At 36.2% G+C, this 19,925-nt stretch overlaps 1 protein-coding gene across 3 annotated transcripts in view; it reads left to right on the top strand.

The window, feature by feature from the left end:
* The window catches only part of RNF144B (ring finger protein 144B), a 248,435-nt gene that overhangs the window by 191,984 nt on the left and 36,526 nt on the right, over positions 1 to 19,925 (top strand). For all 3 annotated transcript variants that reach the window (XM_060189308.1, XM_060189307.1, XM_060189309.1), the window contains 2 exons: positions 7,083 to 7,187; positions 19,663 to 19,723. In XM_060189308.1, coding sequence (XP_060045291.1) covers positions 7,083 to 7,187; positions 19,663 to 19,723 — 166 coding nt within the window. The remainder of the gene's footprint in view (positions 1 to 7,082; positions 7,188 to 19,662; positions 19,724 to 19,925) is intronic.

Genomic DNA, 19,925 nt, shown 5'->3' with positions numbered 1-19,925 from the left:
GACTTGATAATTTAAGCTAATTACACCAATTATTCATTATGATCCCATTTTTTCCTAGGGGAAAAAAGTTTAGAAGTGTTTAATTTATTAATAGAGTGAGAAACTTTAATGTAGATGTACCTCTTTCTATATATGTGTGTGTGTGTGTGTGTGTTTAAGTGAATATGTAGATATTTTATCTTAATGTTATATAGACTTTTTGCTTTATTCACCAAGAGATGAAAGAATACTTTATAAAGGTCTTTCCTTATAAAGAAGGCCATTCCTGGGTAGGGACCTTACCAGTGTGTTCTGGAACCTCACCTCTCCATTTCCCTACCCCACTAGGGAAAGATAGAAACAGGCTGAGGGTATGGATGGGCCTGCCAACATCCATGCTTAGTGGAGAAGCAGTTACAGAAGCTAGACCTGCCATCTTTTGCACCCCAGAAAGAATTCTACTCCTTAACCCCAGAGAGGGAGAAATGTGAGGGGAAGATGACCAGGGGCGACCTGAAGATCTGGATTCCATCAAGACTTAGATAAACAAGAGGAAAAAAGGAAGGACATTAGGAAGTTAGTAATAGGTAGTAATAGGTTTGACTATGAAAGGAAGAGAATGCAGGAGCGCAGGGAAAAATGGGCAAATAAAGATAATTATAGGGTGGGGGAGACAGGTTCAATCCCCTGCACCACCATAAGCCGGAGCTGAGCAATGTGCTCTGGTGTTTCTCTCTGTGTGTTTCTCTCTCTGCATCTCTCTCAAAAATAAAATTAATGAAAAATAAATAAAAGATTTCTGGTTAATTAAAAAAAAAGATAAGTATAGAATTAATAGTCAACCATATCTGTGACCTTGGGAAAACTACTGCAGTTTCCAGTGGAGGAAATGGGGACACAGAACTCTGGTGGTGGGAATGGTGTGGAATTATATCCCTGTTATCTCATAATTTTGTAAATCAATAATAAAAAATAAAAAAAGAAGAAGGCCTTTCAATCTAGCAGACACTCCCTTTCTGGGAAGATTTCAATGCAGATTATCTGTGAACTCTCAGGGTTGGAAGTGACAATACAAGTAATCTGTTTACTAAGTGTTTCATGATCAAACCCTTAGATACTTAAAAATCTTTGAAGGCTACGGAGTGATTTTTGAGGAATAATTCTTACTACTATACATGACCATTCATAGCCTAGACATCTTTGCATTTTTTATAAATTAATTAAATAACGTATTGACTAATCATAAATAGTTGTTTCTTGGGTTTCAGAATTTTTGATATTTTCTGCATGTTTTTAAGATATTTCCCATAGGACTTGTTAACTGTTAAGAAAATTGCACATGTGGGGATAGATAGCATAATAGTTATGCAAAGAGACTTTCTAGCCTGAGGCTCTGCAGTTCCATGTTAAATCCCCTCCCCCCAGGATCATAAGCCAGAGCTGATAAGTGCTCTGGTTAAAAAAAAAAATATTCATGTTAGTAATGAAATATAATTAAAACATTTAAGTATATAGGATTTTCTTTTTGTGTTTGTGTTTACAAGCTAGATGTGTCATAATCTTCTAGAATTGTTAACTAAGCATATTTGATTTGTATAACTTATACCTGGGTGATATTCAGAGCCCTTTTGTGCTTTTGTCAGAAGAACCAAAGGAGAGAGGGATGGCTTGAGATTAAATTTTTAGTGAAAGTTAATGGAAAAACATATAGTGAACTAACTCAGAGTACTTGAAAATTCAATAAGAAACACACTTATGGTTAACTATCTTCCCTCTTTGCCTTTAAATAGAATTTCTACAGTAATGGAGTACTGAGTTCATATGTACTGTTTTGCAAATTTCATTTATAGATCTCTAGCTTAAACCCTTAATTCTTAGAACAAATAAGGTATGTGAAGTATTTGTACTTGAATCTTATATCAATGTGCATAGCTGTAACTTTTTTCATAAAATCACAGGTCACATAATATTGGGACTAGGATAGGCTTTATGAGAAGATTGAAAACTCCCTGGGTTTATGATCATGGTTCAGTGTACTCGTGAACTTTACATCAGTACACAGAGCATCCATTATAAATTCTTGGGGAAGTTTAGGTTTCAACTTTGTAATTTGCAATGTTAAATTGATTTTTACCTATAAAAACTCATATAACCTCTTTAGTAGGTATTTAAGCTCTTACTAAATATGCAAATTAATCCTAAAATAAGAACAGGATATTCTGTTATAAATATCAGTTTTGTCTATAGAACCTTTCTACCATCTGAGGTGCCCCTAAAAGGAATTGAAGAAAGGTCAAAGGGGTGGTATTACCTCATAAAGGTTTGTTTGTTTATTGCCAGAACTCTTTTCAGCTCTGGTTTATGGTAGTTCAAGGGATTGAACTGGGACTTTGGAGCTTCAGGCATGAGAGTCTCTTTGTATAACCACTCTATCTCTCCTGCCCCCCCATAAAGTTTTTGATGAAACTTTCAACACTAGGTGAAATGAAATAGAAATAAGACATTCCTCAGCTTGAAAGTTTTCAAAGGTTTTCCAACTACAAAATTTCAGATAGTGTGTGTGTGTGTGTTTATGCGTGTTAAACTCCATGAAATAGACATAGCAGGCAGTAATAATTTTTCCATTGATTAATTAAGGCAAAAAAGTCCAGGTTATACTTTAAGTAATTTTTCTATTGTCACCAGATGGAGAGATGTTGGGACTAGAGCCTAGATGTTAGGATTTGATGCACATTTGCTCTATTTGTTTTCTTCAAATTCCATCACCTTGAGTCCTGAAACCATACACTTTCAGAATCTTTCTACTTACATTTTAAGTTGCAGCTGGGGTGACCAATGTAATAGCAGTGAAATCCTTGTAACAGAAGGCTCCAGAGTTCTCAGTAGAATGGAATGGATAGGCATTCATATCATTATTTATTTGTCCCTTGTCATACCCTTTCCTTTCTGTGGGCCAACTCAACCCTTCCTCTAGTTTTGCTGCCCATTGAAATTCTTCTCCATTCTTTGGGTGCTACTGTCTTTTACCTATCATTCTTTCTAGTTCTAGAGATCATGTTTGCCATAATTCCTTCTAGAGAAAATTACTATTAACTTTCTCTTGACTAAGAAAGTGGGAGACTTCCGGAGGCGTGGGGAAAGAGTAGCAGCAGCTACATTTTACTTTCCTGACTCAACTAGGATCACCTGAAAATGCAAAGAGGATGACTTGAAAATGCAATAAGCTAAGACTAGGATCACTCCAGGAACCCACCAAGCTGCAGATTCCTGACTATTAAACAATTTGTTCTGCTTTATATCTTAATGCTTTTTTTAGCAACCAAATTTCACATGCTACCAAGATGCCAGCCTGACTTCCCCAGACAGAAGACCTCATTAATGTGTCCTGGACCCCCACCTCCCCAGAGCCCTTCCTACTGGGGAAAAGATAGGGACAGGCTGGGAGTATGGATCAACCTGCCAATGTTCATGTTCAGTGGAGAAGCAATTATAGAAGCCAAACCTTCCACCTTCTGCACCCCATAATGATCCTGGGTCCGTGCTCCCAGAGGGATAAAAAATAGGGAAACTTCCAACGGAGGGGATGGGATACGGAACTCTAGTGATGGAGATTGTGTGGAATTGTACCCCTCTTATCCTATGGTCTTGTCAATATATATATATATTTCAAGATTTTATTTATTTATTAATGAGGAAGGTAGGAGGAGAGAGAAAGAACCAGATATCACTCTGGCACATGTGCTGCCGGTGATTGAACTCAGGACCTCATGCTTGAGAGTCCAAAGCTTTATCACTGCGCCACCTCCTGGACCACGTCAATATTTTTTATTTTATAAATAAGTTAATAAAAAAAGAAAGTGGAAGTTTAAATCCAGTATCTACATTGAGGTTAATTGTACGGGAAGAATAAGTTAATAGGATTCTCTACTCCTAGGTAAATTTTATTCCATAGTGCTTAGTAAATAAATCATCAACCAGGCAGGGGTAGTTAGTATAATAGTTATGCAAAGAGACTCTCATGCCTGAGGCTCTGAAGTCTCAGGTTCAATCTCCTGCACCACCATAAGCCAGAGCTGAGCAGTGCTCTGGTAAAAAAACAAAAAACAACCAACCAACCAACCAAACCAAACCAAACCAAAAAAATCATCAACTCCCCAGTTCATATGAAATCATGAACATTTGCCCATGCTTTTAAGTATTATCTGATTTTTATGATACTTCAGAATTCCATTGCATGAATTTAGTATATCTTATTAATAGCTTTATATTTTGTATATTTAGGGTATTTTCTAGATTTCCCCTGATGAACATCATAAAAATGCAGACAAAAAGTGAAATGTTGCTGTTTGCAAAAGTATAAATAGAGCTTGAGGGGTTTATGTTAAGTGCAATAAGTCCGAAAGGAAAATACCAAAATCTGTTGTTAAATATTAAAGATATAAAACAAAAAAACACAAAACACATCCTTGTCTTTGACAAAAGAAGGTGGTTAACAAAGGGGAAATGTGGTGTTGGTAGTGTGCTAAGTGTTGTTTGGGTGATGGTGTATTTGACCTTTTGTGATGAATATAGTGTGATATATATTTTTTGAGGTGTAAAGTTATACATCTGAAACAGTGTTGTAAACCAATGTTGCCTTAAAAATAGTGTTCAAAATGACTCGTTGGAGAAGCAAATTATTAAATATTTGAAGAGATACAAATCTTGTTCAAGTGCTTTGTCTTAATTACTCATTTATTAATACATTGTAACAGTAAGTTGTCAGATAAATGCATGCTTCTTTTATGAAATAATTATGATGTTAGTTCTATTTTCAGATGTAGGAAATGAATAAAGATGTTCAATGAGAGAAATTAATTTCACAATTGTGTTATTTGTATAATCATAAGGTTTAATAGATAAGCTTTTTAAAGGAAATTTTTATGTTTTGATTTATCTACTATTATTATTATTATTTTATCAGAACACTGCTCAGCTCTGGTTTATGGTGGTACAGGGGATTGAACCTGGGACTTTGGAGCCTTAGGCGCAAGAGTCTGCATAATTATTATGCTATCTACCCCTAATAGATAAGCTTTTTATAAATGGTTGGTACAGTGACAATATTGTAAATATAGCAGGTTGATACATAAATGTAGACAACATTTGAGAAATATAAAGGCCAATTATAAATAATACTTTGTGTCACTGATTGACTCTTATTTTGGGCTTGAAAGACATTTGTGCTTGATCTTTAAAAGTAATGCTAGTTATTACTTCTTTGTAATGTGCTGTGAGAAAATTAGAAGCACTTGAAGAGTCAGTTTTTGGATTTTTTAGAATTTTATTTGCTGGAACTACTACATTCAAATTTCTGCCTATGGGAATGGGTTAAGAGGGAGAGTAGTTAGAGACCTTTATCATTTTAGCTGTTCTTTCCCTGTCTGTTCAGTTGGACTCACATCTCCAGCCACTGCCCAAGTTCCAGTTGCAATAGAAAAATGAGTAGACTGTGTTTATTCTCTAAAAGTTTCTTTCTTCCTTTCTAATTTTTTGTCTCCCCAATGTCTCCCCCCCCCCCCCTTCTCCATAACACCAAACTACCCACCAAGGCTTATGGCTTTGGAAAATTTCATTCTCTCAAATTGTCTTTTAGAAGTCAACTGATTTTCTCAGACTTGACATTAAATTTTTCAGGTACATTTATATTTAAGAGTATTTCTAGATATATCACTTTTTTTAAAAAAAAATTTCTTTATTGGGGAATTAATGTTTTACATTCAACAGTAAATACAATAGTTTGTACATGCATAATATTCCCCAGTTTCCCATATAACAATACAACCCCCATTAGGTCCTCTGTCATCCTTCTTGGACCTGTATTCTCCCCACCCACCCACCCCAGAGTCTTTTACTTTGGCACAATATGCTAATTCCATTTCAGGTTCTACTTGTGTTTTCTGATCTTGTTTTTCAGCTTCTGCCTGAGAGTGAAACCATCCCATATTCATCCTTTTGTTTCTGACTTATTTCACTTAACATGAATTTTTCAAGGTCCATCCAAGATAGGCTGAAGACAACGAACTCACCATTTTTTATAGCTGAGTAGTATTCCATTGTGTATATATACCACAACTTGCTCAGCCACTCATCTGTTGTTGGACACCTGGGTTGCTTCCAGGTTTTGGCTACTACAAATTGTGCTGCCAAGAACATATTTGTACACAGATCTTTTTGGATGAATGTATTGGATTCCTTAGGATATATCCCCAGGAGAGGAATTGCAGGATCATAGGGTAGGTCCATGTCTAGCCTTCTGAGAGTTCTCCAGACTGTTCTCCACAGAGGTTGGACCAATTGACATTCCCACCAGCAGTGTAGGAGGGTTGCTTTGACCCCACAACCTCTCCAGCATTTGCTGCTGTTACCTTTTCTGATGTATGCCATTCTCACAGGAGTGAAGTGATATCTCCTTGTTGTCTTTATTTGCATTTCTCTGACAATCAGAGACTTGGAGCATTTTTTCATGTGTTTCTCGGCCTTTTGGATCTCTTCTGTGGTGAATATTCTGTCCATGTCCTCCCCCCATTTTTGGATGGAGTTATTTGTTATCTTGTTATATATCATTCTTAATATCATAAAATATATCATTTTCTTAATATCATTTTGAGTCTGTTTGGGTAGCAGCACAAGGACCACAAAATTCTAGTCATGTGAAAAATTTCAGGTAAAGAACTGCTAGGTAAAATGTAACTGAATGTCACACACACACACACACACACACATATATTTAAATGATTAAAATACTTGACAGTAGTGCAACAGAGTACTTTTTCTTTTCCCAGCCTATGGTGGGTAAAATGCCTGAGCATACAGGAACTTGACATGTTGCCTTGAATAAACTCAATATTCTTAGGATGAAGTCATGCATAATTAATCACTTGTCTCTGCATTCTTTCCAAAGTAATGGCTCTTAGTATTCACACTTATGATAACTTAGGTTTCCTGAGTACAAGAACTCCAGGACTGCCAATTAAGGAAGATGAGGCAGTGATGGTTTTGTTACGTAACCTTTATGCTACTGTAATGTGTTAGATCATTGTCTTTTTCTTTTTAACTTCTAGTGCCTGAAACAGTATATGCAGCTGGCAATTCGAGAAGGATGTGGCTCTCCTATCACTTGTCCTGACATGGTGTGCCTAAACCATGGGACCCTACAGGAAGCTGAGGTATGGAGAAGTGCTAACAGTGTCCCTTATTTCCTGTAGACATTTTTTTTTTTAAACTAGTATTTTGACTCCTTATGTACTTACCTAGTAGTGGAATCTGAAAACAAGAAATAAAGGTTAACTTCTTTTTTAAAAAAGATTTGTTTATGTGGACAAGATAGCATAATAGTTATGCAAAAACACTTATACCTGAGGCTCCAAGTCCCAATTTCAATGCCCTACACCACCATAAGCCAGAGTTGAGCAGTGCTCTGGTAAATTTTTTTTTTTTAAATATTAATTTTATTTATTTATTCCCTTTTGCTGCCCTTGTTGTTTTATTGTTGTAGTTATTATTGTTGTTGTCGTTGTTGGATAGGACAGAGAGAAATGGAGAGAGGAGGGGAAGACAGAGACGGGGAGAGAAAGACAGACACCTGCAGACCTGCTTCACCACCTGTGAAGCAACTCCCCTGCAGGTGGGGAGCCGGGGTTCGAACCGGGATCCTTATGTCGGTCCTTGTGCTTTGCGCCACCTGCGCTTAACCCGCTGCGCTACAGCCCGACTCCCGCTCTGGTAAATTATAATAAAAAAGATTTATTATTTATTTGTGAGAGAGAGGGAGGGAGGAGGATAAAGAGAGAGGGAGAGGTGAGGAAGGAATGAGAGAGAGAGAGAACACCAGAGCATGAGTTTTACACATGTGATGTTAAGAAATGAACTCAAGGGGAGTCGGGCGGTAGCACAGTCCTTTAAGTGCACGTGGTGCAAAGCACAAGGACCGGCTTAAGGATCCCAGTTTGAGCCCCGGGCTCCCCACCTGCAGGGGAGTCGCTTCACAGGCGGTGAAGCAGGTCTGCAGGTGTCTCTCTGTGTCTCCTCCTCTCTGTCTTCCCCTCCTCTCTCCATTTCTCTCTGTCCTATCCAACAATGACAACGTTAATAACTATGACAACAATAAAAAACAAGGGCAATAAAAGGGAAAATAATAAATATAAAAAATTAAAAAAAAATTAAACTTAAGACTCATGCTCAAGAGTTCAACATTTTGTCCACAGCTCTACTGTGCAGTTCACATAAGGCTAACTTCTTAAAGGAGTACTTCATTGCTGTATACTTTTGGATTATTAAAAAAAAATTTTTTTTTGAGAGAGGGAAAAGTAAAGAGAACGATATCAGATTACTGTGGTATTCTGGGGTCTCTGGCATAAGAGTCTGGTGTACTGTTGCTGATGCTATTTTCCTGGCTTCTGGATTCTTTTTTTAATTTTAAAATTTGTTTATATACTTGCCTACTTAAATAATTATTTAATCAGTGAGCCATACCAAAGCACTGTGGTTATATGCAGTGTTGGGGTTTAATCAAAAGTGTCATACTTGTTGAGCTACTTTACAACTCTGGCCTTTTCAGAGAGAAAAAAAATCTTTTTATCAAGGAAATGTTGGTTTATAAAACTGATGTTGTCATGAGGGTACAATTCTATATCTCTTAAGACATATATCAGTACATATCACCCACCACCTAATTGCTGTCCCCCTCACCATAGGGCACTGGGTCTCCAACACCCTTCCAATCTTCTCCTCCTTACTCCATTTGAATTATTAGATATGCTACAAAAGAACAGGATTAATTAATGCTTCACCTGTGTTCTTCCTTGTTTCCTAAATCTGATACTGATACAGCACATCTAGTATTCATCATTCTTTTTCTGGCTTGTTTCACTTGACTCCCTCCAGTTAACTTTGGATTTTTATATAAATTGCTGAAGGCTGTTATTTATTTCAGTACTGTTTATAGATAGGTACTGAGTACTGAAGAATATCTAGAATAGATATATGGACCAGGAGTCAAATTTACTAAATGTGAGGTTTGGAAGCTGAATAGCTTTAAACAGACAACAGACTAATCACAGTTGTAGACAATATAAACTATTGTGATTTTACAAAGGTAGCCTGCATTGAATTATTTCAAAAGAGCAGAGTAAAGCCTTTCATTCAATCTTCAGTTGGCATCAGAAATATCATTTTTTAAAATGCATTCAACTTTCCCTATGACTGTGTTTTATCTCTTTGTTCAGTTCTTGATCATTATCTTGCTCTTATGTCTGCCTTTTGATCTTCAGATCTTGATTACTTTAAAAGGTAATGAACTCTCGTCCATTGTTAGGGCATTTGTAAGTCTCTAACAGAGGCCTCAAGACAGAGGGGAAGCAAGTAATTCATTCAGCAAACACAGCACACCTGCTATGTGTAGGCACTTGTCCAATTGCTTTCATAGCAAGTGAATACTTTCAGCAAATGCATGAAAATGAAGCCCAGCTGCTTGGAGTAATTTGTTCATAAGTGCATATCTAAAAAGTAGAAGAGTTAGAATTATAAGCCACTTTTTTCTAACCACTCTAATAACATTACCTTAATAGTAAAACTAGGTAGATAGATAGAATGCTTCATAAAATACTTGATAGTTGGAAGCTCAGGAGTATTTGTATGTGTGTGTGTGTGTGTATGTATATAATGTAGGTGTGTGCATTAAGTTATAAGCAACACAATCAGAAAGATAAGAAAGACCCTTTTTAAGCCAGTCTGTCTATGGGTCAACTATATTCAACTATGATTATTAATTAAATGGTACAAGTGAATTGCAAGATTTAAAAAAAAAATTAGGGAAGGCTAAAACGGATACATACAAGTCTTGATATGTCTCATTTGAATAAGATCATGAAATAATTAATTTCTTGATAAAAATTAAATATGTATATACTATGGTAAAAAATAGTGTTTATTTGTATATGTTTATGTAGCAGATAGAAGAAAAAGATTAGGTTACCAAGATTATTCATCTATGCAACTTGGAAATGGTTTTTAGTATGACACACAAGAGTATCTTTGTATACATAATTATCCCAGGAAAGATGCTTCCTTATTGACTAGCTTCTTTGATATCTGATCATTCAACAGGTGCTTATTAAAAGTGCCAGGCTATTTTTTTTTTCTGTTCAGGACAGAGAAGCAAATAGGACAGACTCAGTGATTTACAGAGCTTCTTAACTAGCAGAGTGAAAGGACACTGTTAATGAGTCAAGACTTGTAAATGTGGACAGCCTGAGATGGAGCAGGGGCAAGAGCTATGTCTGGTATGAGAATATATTTCATTCGTGTATGTAAAATTTATTCAGTGAGGGGCCGGTTGGTGGGGCACCGTGTCATGTGCTCATATAATTATGGGTGAAGAACTGGATTTGAGCCCCTGCTTACCAACTGCAGGGGGAGGTTCTACAAGTGGTGAAGCAGGTCTGCAGGTGTCTATCTTTCTCTCTTCCTCTATATCTTCCCTTTTCCCTTTCAATTCCTGTCCTATCAAATAAAGATAACTAAAAATAATTAAAAAATTAATAAAAGAAAAATGGCTTCCAGGAGTGGTGGATTCATCATGCAGCCACAAAGCCCCAGCGATGATCCTGATGTCAATAAAATACATAAGTAAATAAAAAAAATGAATGAAATCTGTTAAACAGAAATGAAGTATTTAGTGAAATTGCAGGACCACAGGAAATTCCCATATTTCTAGAATTGTGCAGTCCAATTCTGAAGCCTGTAGCTACACGTGGCAGTTTACAGCTGGATTAATTAAATAAACTTAGAAGTTTAGTCTTTTGGTTGCACTGATCACATTTCAAGGGGTCAGTAGGAACATGTGGCTTATGGCTGTCAGACCGGAGAGCATGGACTATGATGTTTTCATCATTGCAGAAAATTCAGTTGCATAGTATGTTTCAGACTTTTCAGTGAATGACATAGCCAGTAGCCATCAACATGTTGGATATAAAATGCTAGGCTTATTTGGTCAGACAGGCTTCAATTTGTCACATATTTTTAGAACAGAGATAACTTTTCTTAGAATAGACATTTCCCCCTTCAGCTCTTTTAAATCTCATCCTTTTCCGCTGTATACATTCTCATTCATCATTTTCTAGTTTATGATTTGATTTGATGGCCTTTTCTTTAAAAAATGTACTTTCAAGCTATATTGAAACCCAAGTCTGTAAAGGCCTTTAGAAATCACAAAAGGAAATTTGAAAAAATAAAAATAAAAAGAACAAAAGCGTATTTCATGTTGTTATGTTTCTTAAATTCTCTAAAGTCTATTATTCATTAGTTCTAGGGCACTAATAATACTCACTGATCTTGCTAAGAGCCTAATTGGAGGATAAATGATAACATACAATAATCAGATTATTTTAGAATAAGAAAAATGTGGTAGTTGTGATATCTTTCATTTTAAATGGAGAAATGAATAGAAGATTTTATGTATTAGAGGTACTGGTAGCTTTATGAGTTTATATGAGACAGCATCTTTCAAAACACAGGTATGAATTTGGCTCTATTGCTTTTGCTTTCTGACTTGCATTACATAAAGCACCACATTCGATATAGCTATTACAACATATAGACCTCCTAGATACCACAGGATTTATCACAGTGGAGCCTATCTACATTATGCTTGAATGAATTTGGCTTTTTTTTTTTTTTTTGCCTCCAGGGTTATTGCTGGGGCTCAGTGCCTACACCATGAATCCACTGCTCCTGGCAGCCATTTTTTTCCCAGTACCTCTAATACATAAAATCTTCTGTTCATTTCTCTATTTAAAATGAAAGATAGCACAACTGCCACATTTTTCTTACTCTAAAACAATCTGATTATTGTATGTTAACATTTTTTGTTGTTGTTGCCCTTGTTGTTGTAGCCTTGTGGTTATTATTGTTGATGTTGATGTCATTCATTGTTGGATAGGACAGAGAGAAATGGAGAGAGGAGGGGAAGACAGAGAGGGGGAGAGAAAGATAGACAGCTTCAGACTTGCTTCACTGCCTTGTGAAGTGACTCCCCTGCAGATGGGGAGCCGGGGCCTCGAACTAGGATCCTTATGCCAGTCCTTGTGCTTTGTGCCACATGCGCTTAACCTGCTGCGCTACCGCCTTACCTCCTGAATTTGACTTCTATGTCTACTTCTTCCTTTTAAAAAGTTTGGTTATACAGGTAACACATAAAAATAATTTTATGGTTGAAAATAATTCTGACTGAGGCTACATTTCCCTTTGAACTTCCTGTTATTTGTTATTTAAGTTACAGTAAGTGGTTCTTCATCACTTATTGTATTATAAAATTTATTTAAGAGTAGCATTTTCTCATATTCAGAGAACGACAGGAATTTAAGCTCTTCTGATTACTTTTCTGTGTAGGTCTAGTTCACTCAATTGGCTGTGTTTCTTGTGTCTGTCTTCTGTAAGCGTTGGGTCCTGCCTGTATGATTAATGCTTGACTCAACTGTCTAGCTCTCTGCTTCCATTAATGAGGATTAGCTTCATTAGCAAAGTATGTAATGCCCAGTTAAATTACTGTTTACTTATATAGGACAAAGGAAACAAGGGTAGCTTCCCCTTCAGTGTCATGAAAGCTGGTGGAAGGGGTGATCCTGGAGGACTTGGGCCTAGAAGTAGAACCACTGGAAGCCAGGAAAAGTAAAAGTTTCCTTCTTTGCATCATCTGGTGTTTTCAGCTGTTGGTCTTCAGGGCTTTTCTGATGTGCTAGATCCAAGGATCTTGTCCAATATGAAATCATGAAAGACAGGTCACAGATTGTCCTGACAACATTGCTTATGGCAAGGCTTTCCTTTGCTTGAAGTTAGAAGAAGTTAAAAGACTACAATTAATTTGAGCAGTTGCCTTGGTGTTAGGAAGTAGCATACCATCATGTGCTGGGAGAGCAAGAACCATTTGCCTGGGACACATGGAAAATGAGTTACAAGTATGTAACCCATTACATGGCCTGAAAAATGGACCTTATTCCCACAGCTGGATGGCAGCAGAGAGAAGGGAGCAGCTGTTCACTCACCTATCCTTTTTCAAGACCTGGGGCACTTGGTTGAGCAGCCTGTTACCGCTATTACCGTAGTGCACACCAGATGAAGGCTAGCATGGCTTCTTCACTGTGCTACCTCCCAATGGCTTCTTTTGCCAAGAATGAAGCCTGAAGAATTTTTATATTAAGGGAGCTTAGGATGGAGCCTTCTACTTCCATAGAAGAATATTGGGGATGGAATTTATAAAATAAAGTTTTTGTTCATGTTGCATATTTATTTAGGATGGTTTTGACATAAACTGCTGGGGTATAGAGATCCAAAAGTTCTCCCAAATCCCCATGAACCTTGCTTCCACTTGCTATTGTTTACTTTATCATCTTTCCCACATCACAGTGCAGAGTTGGAGCAGAGGGGAGATACGATTACCCAGCCAAGTGATCATATTCCTATTACTGAGCTTTAAGAATCTGGATGGGAAGGACCTGAGTATGTCTGTAATATCCCTTGTCTAGTGTGTTGGCCAGAGAAGAATAAAAACTTTGGAAAGACAATTTATCCCCAAGTGTTTATCTTCCTCATACAAAAGGTCAATTTTCAAATCTTCCAAGTCACAACTCCCAGCTGAATTTTGTTTTAGAGCACATTAAAGTTATTTAATAACTATATGTAAGGGGACAATAATGATTTCATACTGTTTTCTACACAAAAGGCATATATGGGAAGAGTAAATAGCACCAGGTTGAAGGTGTCACATGGATATGTCACTTCAACTTGTAGATGAGATGAGGGAGAAAGGCAAGGGATGATATGGAAAGATGTACTGAGAATTCTGCAGAATTGTTTAAAAAAAATAACAATAGCAGCCTTTTACAAGAAGCTGTAGACAAGATTGCTTGCCTTGGAACCTTAAGTCTCTCTCCACCATTCATTTCCCTCACAGGCCTTACCTTACCCTTAAACAATTATGCCCTCTTATTTTTCCATCAAGATTTTGACATCTAGTGTATAAAAAAAGAAGACTTGAACTTGATTTATTGCACTTAGGTGAGTGGGTGAAATGTGCTTTTTATTTCTGTTAGGAAGTACTGTTCTTTTCTGGGTTGAGATAAGAAGCATTCTTAGTTTCTGTCCTAGCGTGATAACACATTTAACCATAAGGCTTGTAAGACTTCTTGTGCAAGTACTGTTGCAAATAATAGAACCTGGGGGGAAACAAAAGCTGTATTTTGAAATGCTGTGATCATTGGTGAGTGTTCAGTTTTATCTCTAGATACATTGATTTACTGGATTCTGTTATGTTCAGCCTACTACTTCAATTTTTAGAAGCAACAGTAGCAGAAGTATGATTTAAAGGGCCAAATTTAAGTAAAATCCCATGTTTTCCCTCTATCCACCTGGCTTTCTAGACCCTGAAGGGCAGTACTGATGTGACTTCCGCCCCCAATTTCTATATTTTAACCATTTCATCCTCCTGTCCAAAAGACATCTTATATTGTATTTATCAATATTATAGAAACACATACAGCATTCAGCATAGATGCTTCTTTGTCTAACAGCTTCTACTGCCTGACCCCCACTTTAGTTTTTACAAGACTATTAAGTATTATGACCAGAATTAATAATGTTAAGCAATAGTGCGTCTTCCTTTTCAGTTCTTCTCAGTTGTGGCTATTAGATATATCCAATTAATTACCACAGGTAAGGATTACAGGATGTTGGGGTCATCTGGCTGCGACATCTGTTAACCGACTAATGGCAGCTGATATTGCTGACTGGGTGGGGATCACCTTCCTTCCTTATGACTCCATGTGCATCTCCTCACATCTGTCAAACTTGGTCAGTGAATGACATTCCCAGAGCAGAGACTGATAAGTCAAGTGTATAAGATTTCCTCCCTGCTTGAATCTACAAAACAGGTTTTCAATAGTTACAACACCCCCCATATGTAAATATATCCTGGATAGTTGGAATAAATAGAATAGGAAAATGAAGTCTCTCAATCAAATAAGAACTAGGTATTTCCTAAGGTTTATTTTTACCAGGGGGAAAAAAACCCCAAGTGTGAATGTAGGAAATGAATAGCTTTTTATTATTATTATTATTCTGATTTTATTATTCCTATTAAAATATAGTAAAAAATTCTCTTTGAATTACATTTTTTTCTTTTTATAAAGAACTAGAATGATGATGATGAGAAAAACCAGTGGTCTTCCACAATTGGAAGCAGGAGAGAGAAATTTCTCTTTAACAGGTGGATTAACACAAACCCAAAAAGAAAGGTAATCAAATAACTTTCATTTCAACTAAGGATTTTTTAGTATTGGTCTGAGGGAAGTATCTCTTGATAGTTGATAAGAAACATAGAGATCTTTGTTTCTACACCTTTTGTATGGATATGGTTCATGATGGTTTAGAATCCACTGAACAAAATAAATATTAGTAGCCCATTCTAACTTAAATAAACGATTAAACAAATAGACAGCTCTTTTTTATATAATAGAATTCTAATTATATATATATATATAATTTGCTACCACGTTATTGCTGAGTACCTGTACTATTTCTACTCTTCTGTTCCTAGAGACTTTTTTTTTCTTTTATAGAGGGTGAGAGACAGAAATAGAGAGGGAAGGACAGAAATAGTTACCTACAGCACTGCTCTAACACCCATAATACTTTCCTCCTTCAAGTAGGGATTGAGACCTGAATCTGGGTCTTTTTTGCATGAAGATGTGTTTGCTTTACCCAATGTATCACCAGTCAGTCTCAGTTTTAATGATGGAAATAGAAAAACATCAGTAATCAAATATCACAGTAATAATTACCTTTGATTAAAATTATCAGTACATACAAACATTAGTACATAGGTAAAATTATTAATATAAAAATTAGTGGGTAAAGTCATGATAAGAAGCAGAATATTTGCAGAATTTTTAAACTGTTTCCCTATGAGATATCTGTTGAGTAGAAAATGTGGAGAAATTTGTCTGACAATATCTTAGACAAGTTAAAAAGTTCATATCACCAGTAAAGAGATAGATTGTCCCCATGTACTGATGACTTAGCATAACTGCTGCAATATTCTTGCCCAAAATGCGCAACGTCAGCCTAATCATCAGAAAGCATTAGACAAACCAAAACTGGGGAATGTTGTGTAAAAACAACTGGCCTGAACTCTTAAAATGTGTCAAGGTCATGAAAGGTAAAGACAGACGAAGGACTTATACAGAATGGAGAGGATAAGGAGAAGTAACAACTAAATACAAGGTGATATTCTGAATTGGACCTTGATTGGAAACAAAAAATGGCCATTAGCGGTATAATTTGTGAAATTTGAATATGGCATGAAGATTGTTTGCTTATTTTGTATCTGTGTAAATTTCACTGTCTTAATAATTAACTGTGGTTATGTAAGGTGTTACCGTAAGTAGAAGTTGGAGGGCTTGAATTTAAAAACTGTATGCAAGTTCTGCCTCTAAAATTACTTAAAAACAAAAAGTTAGAAAGGAATGTTCTGGTATGAATTTGAGTGATTTGGAATTTCTTTGTTGGCAGGAAGAGGAGAATTACATACCACTAGACACCGTTTTGTGACTACTGTTATTACTCACTAGAATTTTTAATCTTGCATCAATGTCCTTGTGATTTTCCTTTCTAAAAAAAGAGTAGTCCTTTACCTCTGACCTGATTGAGCCTCCAGTAGTCATTCTAATACATTTAGTTTAATTTTATAATTGTAAAAAATGTGGGCAATAATGACAACTTCAAATAGCTATGAAATTAGGAATGTATTTATTTTAAAAGATTTAATTATTTATTTATCTAGAAGGATAGAAGAAGAGAGAACCTTAGTACCACTCTGGCATATATGGCATATATGATCCTGTGTTCTACCCACTGAACCAATTCCATGACTGCTTATTTATTTATTTTTATAATTTTTGTATATTGAAAAAGGGTATTTAATACTTTATCTTTTTATTTTTTTAAAAGATCTATTCATTGTGTGTAGGGTGTGTGTGTGTGTGTGAGAGAGAGAGAGAGAGAGAGAAGTTGCTTTACTTTCTCCAGGCTCAAATTTATACAAACCTTTTACCTATAAAATTATAAATCAGAGACTCAGATTAAGAGACAAAAAATTAGAAATCTATGACTTTCATGTTGGCAGTAATGTGTACTTTTTTAAAAATATAAAATGAATTATCTACCTATTGTTTTTTCACTGCATTGATTTCTGTCATTTTTCTTATTAGTGTTTCATCTATGTCTAAAACACCTCATCTCCTGTTTGCTTTGTCCTCCATACACTGTATTTTAGCTCTTAAGTAAATATCTCAACATTGAAAAATATTGTTTTTAGGAGTTGAAGGGTTTGAAGAAAGTCTCTATCATTCCAGACATTGTTTTAAGTGGGGGCAGATAGAGTATAGGATTATCCTGTAGAATCAAACATCAAAGTTAACTGTGGTGAAAGGGATGTTGAAAATAGATTCGTAGACTGTCCTTGATGTCTCTCCAGTTCAGTAGATATCATCCTGTCAGGAAACGTTGACCTACAAATTGAGTACTATTAGATTATTTGCCCGTCATCAGCAATGAATTAACGATGAAGTCATGGACCTAAACTCTGATTCCTTTATTTCTCCCATGTATTTATTCATTTGCCTGCACGGCTATTGAGATACCTTAGTCTTTCAGGAAAGATGCTCAGTTAATATTATGACAGATGAAAACAAATTTGACTTTCAGTATAATGAAAGTTTGGCCACCTTGTAAATAACATTTCCCCAATAATATTTTTAAAAGTCTAACAATACTTTACAAAAAGTGTGATGGATATACATAAGATAAAATGAACCATAATTTTTTACAGTGATTGCTAAAGTGTTTTTATTTAAGGTGACAGATAATTCCCCCCAGTGGGAGAAAATCGTTACTATAATTAAATTTGTGTCTTACCATAGTTAGACTTTAGGAGCATAAACTAGCGTATTCTACAGCTTTCTCCACATTTTACCTAAATTGGTGTATTCATTTTCAAAATAAACAAGTGGAACTTTTTGTGTGTGATAGAGAGGACTAGAGATTTTGAATACTTTAAAAAAGTGTAATACAGTCTTTTAAAATTTTTTGCCTCCAGGGTTATCGCTGGGGCTTGGTGCCTACACTAAGAATGCACTGCTTCTGGAGGCCCTTTCCCCCATTTTTGTCGCCCTTGTTATTGTTGTTATTGCTGGCTATGACAGAGAGAAATACAGAGAGGAGGGGAAGGCAGAGAGTGGGAGAGAAAGACACCAGCACACCTGCTTCATCATTTGTGAGAGACACACTTGCAGATGGGGAACCGGGGGCTGGAACCAGGATCCTTGCACCAATCCTTGCACTTCACATCATGTGTGCTTAACCCGCTGCGCTATCACCCGACTCCTGTGTAATATATTCTTAAACTACAGTTTAGCAACATTGTGCTTATAGTCCAGTTTTTTTCAAGGCATATTTCCTTCCATTAGTTGCAAGAACTTCCACTTAGATATATATTGTACCAAAATTATGTAATACTTTAGAATTGGAATTGCCAAGGTTAAGACCATGTCCTTTATCAACTTTCTGAATTTTTAGAAGCCCAATACAAAATCCTTCGGCTTTCTCAGTTATAATTCTTTTAATAGGCTTACATATTGACGTCAGTGGAATTAGTATTTTTAGAATGCCAGCTTAAAAGCAGATAGCTTTTCTTGCATCTGTCTTTAAATGCCATTTAAAAATGATTAATCTGAAATGTCATTTGCTTCGATATGAGTCATCACTGTTTACTGGTAAACCTTTTTGTTCATATTACCATCTGAAGTGGATATGTGCAGTCTAGGTTAGGAGAGATATCTTAGGCAATTCTTTTCTTCCCGAGCATGAATGGCAATGCATGATAACTAAAGACTCTATAAAGTGACTTTTGCCAGAAGAGACAATTGTTTTGTGTTGTATTTCTTAAGCAAGAACTATAATCATTTATAAATTCTTAAATGACTCAACAATCATCTTTCCTTCCTGTGCAAAAATAATTTAAGTCCAAGAGAGTCTGGCAGTAGCACAGCGGGTTAAGCACAGGTGGCGCAAAGCGCAAGGACCGGCTTAAGAATCCCGGTTCAAGTCCCCGGCTCCCCACCTGTAGGGGAGTTGCTTCAAATGCAGTGAAGCAGGTCTGTCTTTCTCTCCCCCTCTCTGTCTTCCCTTCTTCTCTCCATTTCTCTCTGTCCTATCTAACAACGATGACATCAACAACAACAACAATAATAACTACAACAACAATAAAAACCGACAAGGGCAACAAAAGGGAAAATAAATAAATATAAAAAAATAATTTAAGTCCAAATATTTGGTTATCTGGATGCTGATAAAAAGTAAAGCCATCAGTGAATTCTGTAACTAGTGCTATAGCATCAACTTCTACTTCTGATAAGACGGGGATAATTTGAGAATTGCAACATGTTTACCTTATCAACAGTATGGAGAAAAAGAATTTTGCAAGCAGCTAGTAGAGATCATAGCTGTCAAGGAGAGGTCATAAAAGACTGTTTGTTAGCTTGATGATCTGTGATAACTGAAATCTCATCTTTTTACTGTCTCTGGTTTCAGATTGCCTGTTTGGTGCCTGTGGATCAGTTTCAGCTTTATCAGCGGTTAAAATTTGAACGAGGTATGCACTTTTATCCTGATGGTGAATGAGGTTTTACATATATCATCTTTAAATTCACCTACATTTACAATTAAGGAAGTTGTGGGCTATCAGCTAATCTGTAAGGGCATGTAGAAAGGGGACAGCAATAATTGCAAGGTAAAATTTCAGCTTTTTAGCTGCAGCCATAGAATAATGCTGACTAGCAGGAAATAGATCTTTC

This window comes from Erinaceus europaeus, chromosome 4, assembly GCF_950295315.1.
Source record: "Erinaceus europaeus chromosome 4, mEriEur2.1, whole genome shotgun sequence".
In the NCBI taxonomy this organism is placed as follows: domain Eukaryota; kingdom Metazoa; phylum Chordata; class Mammalia; order Eulipotyphla; family Erinaceidae; genus Erinaceus; species Erinaceus europaeus.
Note: the sequence above shows the minus strand (reverse complement) of the source record. Positions and strands in the feature narration are given on the sequence as shown.